Source organism: Octodon degus, unplaced genomic scaffold (genome assembly GCF_000260255.1).
Source record: "Octodon degus isolate 3935 unplaced genomic scaffold, OctDeg1.0 scaffold00084, whole genome shotgun sequence".
NCBI lineage: Eukaryota > Metazoa > Chordata > Mammalia > Rodentia > Octodontidae > Octodon > Octodon degus.
In genome coordinates this window covers 3,355,856-3,368,114 of record NW_004524660.1, presented here as the reverse complement: position 1 = coordinate 3,368,114, position 12,259 = coordinate 3,355,856, and the positions used below count along the sequence as shown (strand labels likewise).

Here is a 12,259-nt window from a genome sequence, read left to right as displayed (position 1 = left end):
TTTGGCCTCACAGCCAGAAACCAGTCTGATCTTCAGTGGCACTAAAGGCGTAGGCTCACCGGGATCATCTACCACCCTGCCCTGCAGCCACAGCTGGTTTGCGGGCAATACTCAGCTTGGGCCTGGACTCTTCTGCCCACACTGCCTACCAGGGACAGCAGATTCGCCTTGAAGTGAACATTTTATTTTATTTCTTCTCCTTTTCCTTTTTTTTTTTTTTTTTTCTTCTTTTTGTCTTTGTGTTTGTTTGGTTGGTTGGTTTGCTCTGCTTTGCTTTATTTTTCTAGATGATTTTTTCTTATTTTTATATAAATGTGAACCGTTTCTAGCTTGGTTGTTGTTCTATTCTGTTCTTGGTTTCACCTCTTCCTTCTCTCTTTTCCTCCTGTCTTCTGCACCAGTTTCCCAAAGTCTGCATGATCTTCCTCTGTCCTCCAGCCCTGCTTCTAATCTCTTCCTCTTCTATTTCTCTATCTTTGCCCATAACCCCTTTTAAATTTTCTGCTGCTGGGGTAAATTTGCCATGTGAAGGGTTTACTTTCTGCATACAATTTTCTGGTTCATTTTAATTTTGTTAGAAAACCACAAATCTATGTCATATGTTTAAAGGTTACAAATTAATAGCTACCTCACTTTGTCATTTTCCAGGATGCGTTTGATGCTAATTGCTGCTGTACCACGTGAGCCAGTGTGACACAGTTGTTCTAATCAGTTGTGTTTTGTGATATGCCAAGACTGAGATTTCCCAAGAGTCATAGAAAATACTGTGAGCCAATGCCAGAAAACCAGGGTCTGGGCCAAGTAGGCAGCAAATTCTCATCATCAATAAATTGAAGAGGTAGGATCCTGCAACAGACTTACCACTCAAAAGCCAGGAATGCCTGGAAGACACCTCTGAGAAGTAATCATTTCCTAAGGGTTCTAAATATAGTGATAAAGCTACTTGCTATAGACAATTCACAAGAATCGACACAGGTATTAATTTTTTTAAAAAATGGAACAGAAGACACTTAAACAAGATGCAATACTAGACACCCAGTTCAGTGAAGACAAACCTAGGGGCAATGAGGTAGAACAATCAGAAAGCCACCCACCTGGACTCTCTGAAGTGGCAACAGTGGAAGTAACAAATCAACTCAAAGAGGCTCCAGAAAAAAATGAAATCAGAAATAATTTCTCAGGTAACTACAGTAGTAGTGGCCATAATGAAAGACGTGATTAGTGACTCTAGAGCAAACAGAAATTTTAACTATATAGAAGAGCTTAGGAAAATGATGGGAACCATGAATGCCCAACATAGGAAAGAAATAGAACCTATGTAACAAATTCAAACAGATATACAGGAGATTTAAAATTCCATTGAAAAGTATCCGCAGCAGTATTAGCCAATGTGAAGAAAAAATTTCAGATATACAAGACAGGATTACAACTAGCAATCATGAAAAGAAAGGATTCTTAAAAATAGCAAGGAACCACAAGAAATCAATCCAGTAGCTGCTAGATGATACAAAGAAAAATAACTCAGGATTGATTAGAGTCAATGAATAGGCAGGAGGTAGCATAAAAGACATAAAAATCTTGTTCATAGATATCATGGAAGAAAATTTCCCAAGCAAGAAAAAAGAATTTGACATACAGATAAGTGGGGTATATAGAACTCCAATTAGCCATGATCAATAAAAAGAGAGGGCCAGGGATATAGCTCAGTGGCACAAGCACCTACCTGGTAAGTGCAAGGTCCTGAGTTCACTTCCCATACCAGAAGAAGGAGAAGGAAAAGAAGAAGGAGAAAGAGGAGAGAAGGGAAAAGAGAAAGAAAGAAAAAAAGAAAGAAAGAGTCTACATCAAAGTATGTAGCAGTCAAGAGTCCATAAGCTCAACACAAGAAGAGAATATTGAAAGCTGTTAGAAAAAAGAAACAAATCATGTATAAAGGAAAGTTCACCAGAATCACATAAGACTTCCCAACACAAGCCCTCAAGTCAAGGAGAGCTTGAAGTATTTCAAGCCCTAAAGCAACTTCCAACCCAGACTGATGAGCCTACCCAACTATCTTTCAAATCTGATGGAGAAATGTTTCTTCCATGAGAAAGAACACCTGAAGAAATTCATGACCACCAAACCAGCACTCCAAAGGTTCTGAAGGACACTCTAGGAAAAGATAACAAGATTGCACTCCATGAAGCCCAACAGAACAAATCCACCAGGCAAGGCAAGCAACCAACCAGAGGAGATAAAAGGGAGCCAACAACAGAAAAAATAGCATGACAAAGATAAGTCGGTACGTAACAGTCATAACCATCAATGCTAATGGTCTCAATTCACCAATCACGAACTGGCAGAATGGATCAAGAAGCGAGATCCAACAACATGCTGCATACAAGAAACACATTTAATTTAAAAAGAAATTCACAGACTGAAAATCAAAGGATGGAAAGCAATACTCCATGCAACAGGAACCTGAAAAAAGCAGGGGTAGTCATACCATTTGCAGACAAAGTGTATTTCAAGACAAGACTCATTAAGAGAGACAAAGAAAGTGATTACATCTTATAACAAATATTAATCAACATGAAAAATATCAAATAAGCACTAAAACAATTATGAGAGACATCAATACTCCACTCACAGATCAACTAGACAAGAAATCCTGCTACTCATTTTCAACTTTAAAATGAACATATTGGGGGCTAGGGAGATGGCTCAGTGGAATAAGGGCTTCCCTGGCAAGCACAAGGGCCGGAGTTCAATCCCCGGTTCTGCCAAAAATAAATAAATAAAATAAAATGAACATATTTTAGTCTTAAATATTTATAAACATGTTTTTATTTTATTTACAAGCTTTTTTTTTTTTTTTTTTGCGGTACCAAGGATCGAATTTAGGATCTTGCACTTGCCTGGCAGGTGCTTATGCCGCTGAGCTATCTCCCTGGCCCTATTTACAAGCTTCTGACAATAAAGCCATTTGTATCCATTTTGCCCCTGAGAGCAATAAAGAATTGTGCCTGAACTTTGACTATCTTTTTCACTACAGTATACCACAGTATAATCACTACAGTATAACCACTCCTAAGCCAACTGGCATAAAGAAAGTACCATTTATTGGTTAATTTAATTGATGTTTCTCAAAAAATAAATTCTGGTGTTTCTTTTAATTTTATTCTACAACTTGTGGGTAAACTATGCATAATGACTGGAGTCAACGAAACACAATCCTAAGCTTTTTATTGTTGTTCCCTGAGTATTATCTTGTACTTCACTCTGTATTTGTAAACTACGGCGCTAACATCCCACATCTGCACAAGCATCCTGGCCATTACGTATGCGTATGCAGATGTGGAATGTTAACATTTCTATCACTCTGGGTTGCAAATGCTGTAGCTGTGTTCTTACCACTAGTTTCTCTGTTAAGTATCTGACCCAAGCTCTTAATCTGCACACCTGATGGTCCTCTGCACTGCAAGGAGTTCCGTTATTTTGTTCACTACTACAAACAAGGCATCTAAAAGAGTGCCTCGCCCAGACTAAATATACACTGAGTGAATAAATTTATTCCAAACTGAATAGTTCAAGGCCAAGGAAGGGGTTGTCCTGACAAGCTTCTCGGGTGAGATGGTCCGCCGATGCCGGAACTGCATTCCTCCTCAAACGCTGGCGCCCCTGAGCCTCCTTTACCATGTTATTGGCTGTTCACATTTCCTCCTGAATGAAATGCTGCTCACAACTTTGGCACATTTTAAGGGGCTGCACATCTTTTGCTTACACGCAGTTCTCCATATAACTGACCTTAAACACTCAAGGTCAAGTTGGCAAATAATTCTTCGGTCTTTTCACTTTATTTAGGGTGTCCAAGCACACTTTAATTTCTATTCACCTGAGTTTATCTGAACTAATCTCTTTTTAGTTTTCATTTTTGGCATATCATGTATTGTCTTAAAAATAAATTCTTACTCTGAGATAAAGACACTCCCTTCAGCCCCCCAGCAGTGACACGGCTTAACTTTCATGGTAGGCTGGTGTTTGCGTAAGGTACTAAGCAGGTATCCAATTTCACTTTTGTGCCCAGCACATTTATTACATAGTTTCTCCTTTCTCTAGAGATCGATAATGCTATTTCTCTGATGTAACAAATCCAAACTATGGATAGGTAGGTCTGTATGTCTACTATGTTTCACTTGTCAGCTACAGCAGTGACACCATCCTAAGCACAGCTTAATAGCAACTCTCAACATCTACAAGGGCAGGCTTCCAATTCCTCAGTTCCCTAAGAATGTCCAGGTTATCTTGGTTGTTCTCCTATCTCTTCTCTTCGTTATAACTTGCAGGCTGAAGTTGACGGGTCCCTCAGAAGAAAGCGCACACGAGTTCTTTTCAATGGCATGAATCTCAGTTAGCAACTTAGAGAAGAAGCAGATCTTTCCTGCCCTGAGTCCTCTTCAATGTCATCAGGTGAGACTGTTGTACATCAGCCTTATAAATGTATTGATTGTGGTATTTTTTACATACAGCTGATTCCACTGCTAATATTTAAATACTGCTGTTTTCTTTAAACTTTTACATTTATGTCATCAATCCCATCAACCTATAATATGCTGCCTTCATTAACTCATCTATTTTGCACATTGTGGTTTGAGTGGTCTTGCAGGAAAAACCGGGCCCCATGTTATTTCTACACTCTGGAAATGCTTTAGTTCTGTTCTTTGATAGTTTTCAAAAACTGTCTGGTACTGAAGTTTCATTATGAGAAAAATTTTAATTATTGATGCAATCTCTTTGTTTACATACTATTGGCTACCTCTTGATACTACTAGGTAACTTACATTTTTCTAGAAATTCATCAATTTTATATTTTTTCAAATTTATTGGCATAAAACTATTCATAACATTTAGTCTTTTTAGAATTTCAGATGCATCTATTTGCAAACATGCCTTCTTTACACCCCATTTCTCTTTTCCCACAATCTCTCAAGGTTTGTCTTTTCCAATATCCAACTTTTGACATTATTGATTCTACTTCTGCGACTTTGCTATTTAGTTCCACTGCTGTTTGTATTATCTCTTCCTTCTACCTTCGTTGAAATTATTTTGATTTCTCTCCCTTAGCTTACTAGGCCACTAGTTTTCAGCCTTAACCTTTTTTAAGATGATAAAATTCCCCTTCGGCACCACCTTAGATATGCTACATAACTTCAATGTTTTCAATCCAAAATAGCCTTGAATTTCCATTTGTAATTTCCTCTTTGAACCATAAGTCCCTGAGAAGCGTACATTCGTCTACAGCATTCTGCCATAACAGCTCAGGCCAAGGAATGCACCTTGATCTATTCTGTAGCTTGTTCATAATTTGCATTATTCTGAAAGCCACCAAAGGGAAAAGGGGAACACGCCTCAGAAGAAGAGAACCTCCCCCACTTTCGTGGGTGACTGTGACTTTAGAAGCAGAGTTTTCCATGCTCCATGTCCCATGGTCATAATTCTATCCTATTTTCATGTTGTAGTCTTTCATTTCCTCAGGAAAGGGTTTCTGTTGGGAAGGTTCTTATAACAGAACTTCCAACTAGATGGAAAGGAAGAAAATGCTCATGTACTTGTCCCTAAGAAAGAAGCATTTCTGTGAGGGAATCTACAGATACAGAAGAAGATGAACTTAATAATAAAGCTATTAAGAAGAAACTTTTTTAATAATGTGAAGGCTAAAAACATCCCCAAGAATAGTACCATAATGTAATCATTCTTTTGAAAGCACCTGGACTTCAGGGGTTCTGCCTCTATTATGTGAAATAAAGCGTTAAGTCCATAGGAGTCCAACTCACTAAAAGTTGACCTGACTGCCCTGGCCAATAATGACCAAACTGGCATCTCTGTGCTCTATGAATTTAAATCAGTATTTCTCTGTTAGCCAGGAGAGCTTTGAAGTGCCCTCACATCCAGGCACCTGTAGGTCAAACAACCTGAAGAATATGGGAGCCTCTTTATCTAGAAACCAGTTCAATTGATACATTAGAAACAAAGTTAGGAGGAAAAAAGCAACACCCAAACTCTGGGCTCCGTATCTCTGGATTTAAATCTTTACTGCTGTCCACTGCCACTGTGGCTTTGCAAGAAAGAGCAGTCCAAGTTCCCACCCCCATTTCTACAGAGTGAGAACATCCGTAAGTCAGACCTGTTCCTAAGTCCGACAAATGGAGCCTTCCACACGTCTGACACAGACAGGCAGTCTACGTGCTTTGTGCTTCCCCCACAACACCACAGCCTTGCCCCCTGCTTCCAGACATCCGGGCTCTGGCTGGGCACTGTCCTACCAAACACTATGGCGCCGTGCAATGAGCACACAGCAGCACAGCTGCGACAATGTTGGGCTGCTTCTGCGGTTTGTTTGTATCCACCAATGCACGGAATGTCTGAGTCAAAGACCTAGTGTACTATAGATAGGTACATGCACAGGGAAAAGGGAGAAAGGGAAGAGATGACAGATGATGATAAAAGATGTACAGAATGAAGAACGGTGAGGTGCTGGGAGGTTTTGTGGTATTTTGTTGTTTTTTTTTTTTTTAATGTATTTGGTACAGGGCCTCACTACGCATCTCAAACTCATAGTGATTCTTCTGTTTTCAGTCTCCCCAGCGCTGGGATTACGGGCATGCTCCACCACGCCCGTTCTCGGTCGCCAGCTCAGTACACCTCGTGGGCAGAGCCAGCAGGGCCTGTGGTGCCTAGCCACACACATGACCACACACCTCTAGTGCAGAATATTCAACTCAAAAATAATTGTCAGTATGATGAAGAGCTTACCTTTGAAGAATCAACTCTGCTTGTTTTTCAGAAATAGTTAGCCCCAGGATCTGGAGAGACTGGACAATCTCTGAAGCGTCAATCTTTCCTTTAAAAATATAAAAACAGCATCAAGTCAGAATTGAAAAGAACCTTAGAAAATGTGAGTTTTGAATCTCTCATGTAAGGAAAGCTTTGAAATGATTAAGCCAAAATTATACATTTGCTGAGCTGGGCCAGGGAGATAGCTCAGTGGCATAAGCACCTGCCTGGCAAGCTCAAGGTCCTGAGTTCAATTCCCAGTACCAAAAAAAAAAAGTCTACCTTTGCTTAGCTACATGTTGCAACATAATAGGCAAAACTTAATGAATGCATGAGCCCATATGCACACAGCATTTCAGCAATCATAATAATCTTGTACATAAATGATATCCCTCTGGAGGAGCCAAGAGCTCAAGTAGTCTTTCCAGGTGAGACACTCAAACCAAACACAACAGAGATTCAAACCAAACTCTCTGACTCTGAGGTGCATTCAATTAACCTAGGGTCTACACATTTAAAAGTACCTATTTCTAGATCTGTATAAATGATTAGACACTTACAAGTAAAGTTCATGACTGTAGGTTTTCTTCGCTAAATGTATGAACTCCATGTAAAGGAGAGAACAGAGAAATGGAGCCAAAGCACACAGGGCTCCTCAGGTGAGCCAGGCAGCAAAGGCAGAGCAGGAGAGAAGGGGAGGGAGGGAAAAGTGTTCACCACTCAGGGAAACCACACTCGTGCAGCGGAGATCAGGCAGAAGGAGGAGCGGCTGAAGGAAGCGTAGGCCCTGGAGGACACTGCTCTGCCTGCGTGTCCCTGCAGCAGCCCCCCAGGTAGGCCTACAAAGACAGGCCTACATGAAGCGTTAACAGCTTCTCCCCGGAAAAGGAAACAAAATGTACTGCAAGTGACGCAGGAAAGGAACAACTTCTTCTAGGGAACAGATCTTGAAGAAATGACAGGATTCTTTTTTCTTTTTTTTTTTAGTATAAGGTCTACAGGGTCTCACTATACCGATCGGGCTCGTAGTGATCCTCCTGCTTTCAGCCTCCCAAGAGCTGGGATTACAGTTGTGCAGCACCACGCCCAGTCTCGGTCTCAGTCTCAGCATGCCCCGGGGGCAGGGCTGGAAGGCCAGGGATCAAACCCAGGTCCCTGCGTCTGCCTAAGCAGGCACTTTAGTCCACTGAGCTATCTGGCTGGCCCTAACAGAATCCTTTTGGGGAAAGGAAAACATCAGGAGAATCTGGCCGGCACAAGGCCAGTTGCAGGAACAGCAGTAAAACTCTTCACATCCATACTCTAAGGATTTACACTCAGTTCTTGGTATGCAAAGCAGTCCTCTGTTACAAAAGCACTGCTAACGATTAGCAAACACCTGAAGCACTGCTCGCAAAGGAAACACACAGTGAAGCTGCTCGCGGTTTCATCAACCGACTGATACCTGAAGTCGGCTCGCCTGGCTTCGGTTTCACACCCCTCATTCAACCCCTCCGGTGATTCAGGCACGCTGAGCCTGCAAAGCTCATCTAAGGCACACGTTGCCCCTACGCCGTGGCCTTCTAGTACTTAGCAACACTAGACAAAACATCTGAAAAGCCAAGTCATTCTCCCAAAAGTACAAAATGAAAACCAAAACAAAACAAAAAAAAAACACTAAACAACAGGGCATGAAAATAGACCTCACAAAGGACACCAGCTCACATTCTGCAAGCTCAACTAAGAAGGCAGAGTGTCACCGCATTCTCCACAGCTAGGAATGTGCTCCTAACACAGATGCTCCGCTGCCCTGTGCAGGTCCAGGATTGGCCAGGAGAGCACCTGGGGTGCACACTTCAGGGTGACTTCCAATGTTAAATTTTAGTAAGTAAGCGGCAAGTCCAGAGTCCAGAAATAGTGAGGATCGACTATATGTGTTGCTTCAAGGAGGTCTGATAAAAATATGAACCTATAATAAATTATTTCAAGCCAGCCAGATAGCTCAGCGGATTAAAGCACCTGCATAGGCAGATGCAGAGGCCGGGGATTCGATCCTCGGCCTGCCGTGCCAGCCCTGCCCCTGGGCACACTGAGACAGCAATTTAGACTGGGCGCGGTGGCATGCACCTTTAATCCCAGTGCTTGGGAGGCTGAAAACAGGAGAATCACTAGGAGTCCAATCTGTGTAGTGAGACCCTGTAGGCCCTACACTAAATACATTTTTAACTTTTTTTTAATTTCAAAATATACAAAAAAAATTTGCAGGAACATTGTTGACATTTACTACAAATGAACCACTATTTCATCTTTGCATCCTATAATTCACCTAGAATTTTCTGAAATAAACAACTTACATATTGGCATGACTAGCTCGTTACAGTTTACGTGTGGATGTCCCCCTAACCCCCCCCCCATGGTAATGGGGGAGGGGCCTTTCCAAGAAGGTCAAATCTAGAGTTCAGGATTGATTTATGGTCTGATGCTGAGAGTAAGGGCGTTGGTGCCACACCCACCCTAGGGCAGATAGCTCGCGTACGAGGGACAGAGGGGGCTTGTCTCTCACCCCCTTGCTGCTCTTGCTGTCCTTCCTTGCTTTTGCTGTCTCCTGCCACCATGAACTGTTGCCCTCTGCAATGTACCACTCTGCCGTGTGCCATGCACCCAGTCCATTATGGGCTGAAGCCTCTACCAACTGAGCTAAGTAAAGCTCTACTCCTTTAACTTTGCGTGACAAGTGTTTTGTCTCAGCAACAAGTAACTAAGACAGCCAGTAATTATCTGAGCGAGAACCCGCTCCCACCTGTCTGCTGCCCTAGCTATATAATCTTCTCTGCATCTGAACTACTGAGGGTCCAGGTTGGGTCAAAAGTGCCCACGGATGGGGCTGGTGAGATGGCTCAGTGGTCTAAAGCACCTACTTAAAACAAGCTTAGTTAAAGCACGGGGACCACGGTTCAATCCCCCAGCACCACATGCCAGCTAGCCCCGCCCCCTGGTGGGCTGAGCTGGCCACACACACACACACACACACACACACACAAATAAATAAAATTAAAAAAAAAAAAAAAAGTGCCCACGGAGGAGGGCAAGTTGATTGGAAGGAGTGAATTGTACTTGAAGATGAAACTAAGAATACACTTGAGAACATACAATGTACAGCTTATTAGAGGCCACAAAAACTCCAACAGTCCAACCAGCTCTTTCTGGCTAACAGTCAGAGACCTGAATCACCACCAAAACCACACAAAGGGTTTAGCTATTTGTTTGAATTTTACAGAAGTTTATGTTTGGTATAAGCCAAGGGCTGGAAAACTGTAATTCTGAAGCCAAATAAAGCCTGCTCTCAGTAGGACTGGCCAGATAGCTCAGCAGACTAAATTGCCTGCTTATGCAGAGCACAGTGGCTAGGGTTCAGTCCCTGGTGTGCGGTGCCAGCCCTGCCCATGGGGGGCACTGAGACAGCAATTGAGATTGGGCCTGGGGGGCATGGGGGGCACTGAGACAGCAATTGAGATTGGGCCTGGGGGGCATGGGGGGCACTGAGACAGCAATTGACACTGGGTAGTGCGCACCTGTAATCCCAGCGCTTCAGAGGCTGAACACAGGCAGGTCACTACGAGTCCAAACTGGGTAGTGAGACCCTATAGACCCTGCCCTAAATACATTAAAAAAAAAAAAAAGCCTGCCATCTTTGTAAGTGAAGTTTCCTTGGAGTCAGCTGTGCCCATTTTTTATGTATTGTCCTGCCTGAGCCAAGTACCAGATATTTTCTCTCAACCCCTTATTCATCTTGTTTCATGAATAACAAGCCGTAAATGGAACTTCTCTGAACGTTCACAAGTAGGGAAGGGGTTGGGGGCTGTTATAATTTTAATAAAATACTCTCTTCCTGTCAAAGGTTGCCTTTGGAGAGATAGGGCTTCATGACTCTTCCACTTCTACTACAATCTTTGGGGTTTTTGCCCTACGTACCTGGGACTCTTACCTCCAAGCTATTACTCTACAGAAGCCATGAACCCAACCAGAAAGCCCACTCTCAAATGTGTGCAAGCTATTTTTTTCAAATTTTCAGAATCCCTGAATACATTCTGTACTTTTTTCAAAAAGATTATCAAATATAAAATAATCTAAAAGTTGAAAAATGTTAGCATATACAGCACATGCCTGCATATGAACAATATAAATACTCCTGCTGAGAGGACAAGAAAATTTGTGTTAACAAGTTTTGACATCAACATGGCTTGAAGTCAAATCAGCATAGTGCTCCACAGTTAACATTTTTATGATTGATCTTAATTATAGTAGACAAATTTATTTATAAGTTTTCTTCACTAAAAAGTATGAACTTCACAGAAAATTACATTGCTAAAATATATACTAACACAAGTAATGCCATCATCGACTAAACAAGGCAAACTAGACATCATTGTAGACTCTTAGAAGCACGACAAGCGCTTCTCCTCAGCTGGTGATGAACAAAAGAAAAACACACACCATCATTGTTTTTGTCCAAACTCCTAAATGCCAACTTCATTTTTTTCTCGTGGTCTTTAAGGTACTTCATAAATTCATCAAAATCCAGCTTCCCATCTTTGTTGACGTCTCCAGTTGTAAAAATTTTCTACAAAAAAAAAAAAAAAGCAGGTATTTTATTGTCATCACGGGCAACAGCACTGAATGGATTGCACACAGACTTCAAGCAGATCGACTGTTTTCTTGTCAGATTTCCTTTCAGCCAGAAACGTCCACCATCATCATGGCAAAAAATCTGTAATAAAAGTATCCTACCGCAAAAGACTCCAGATCCTGAGTTACATTTTCAGTTAGAAAAATAATTATTTTTAACATTTTTCATGCTAATTAACCACGTCCTAAATTTCTTGGTTTTGTTTGTTTTTTATGGTACAGAGGATTGAACTCAAGCAGGGGCTTATTCTACTGAGCTATCTGCCTGGGCCCAAAATTTCTTGACATACACTTTATAAACCACAAGATGTAAGTCACACACTTGGCTTAGCATAGGATTGAAATGCCTAACATAGTGATTTCCCTTTTAATTCCCAAAATTAGAAAATGTACCCTAACCTTATCTTTTAAAAGTTTAATTTGGGGCCAGGGAGATGGCTCAGTAGAATAAGCACTTGCCTGGCAAGCTCAAGGGCCTGAGTTCAATCCACGGTTCCACAAAAAAAAAAAAAAAAAATTAAAAGTTTAATTTAAAAGACACATATTTCTGCAACTTTTCTCATATTAAGTAAAGAGAGTTACATTCACCAAATGACTTCAGTTTGTTTGTTCATTTATTGATACCAGGAATCAAACTCAGGACCTTGTGCTTGCCAGGCAGGCGCTGTGCCACTGAGCTATATCCCTGGCCCAAATGACTTCAATTTAACAAAAATACGAGACATTAAGTTCTCTCTCTCTCTCTCTCTCTCTCTCTCTCTCTCTCTCTCTCTCTCTCTCT

The 12,259-nt window shown here is 41.5% G+C and overlaps 1 protein-coding gene across 2 annotated transcripts in view; it reads right to left on the bottom strand.

The window, feature by feature from the left end:
* The window catches only part of LOC101570570 (calcium-binding mitochondrial carrier protein SCaMC-1), a 33,925-nt gene that overhangs the window by 20,343 nt on the left and 1,323 nt on the right, over positions 1–12,259 (bottom strand). For both annotated transcript variants that reach the window (XM_023721741.1, XM_023721740.1), the window contains exons 2-3: positions 11,287–11,413; positions 6,793–6,880 (exon numbers count right to left, since the gene is read on the bottom strand). In XM_023721741.1, the coding sequence (XP_023577509.1) occupies positions 6,793–6,880; positions 11,287–11,356 (158 nt within the window). In that variant the 5' untranslated portion in view covers positions 11,357–11,413. The remainder of the gene's footprint in view (positions 1–6,792; positions 6,881–11,286; positions 11,414–12,259) is intronic.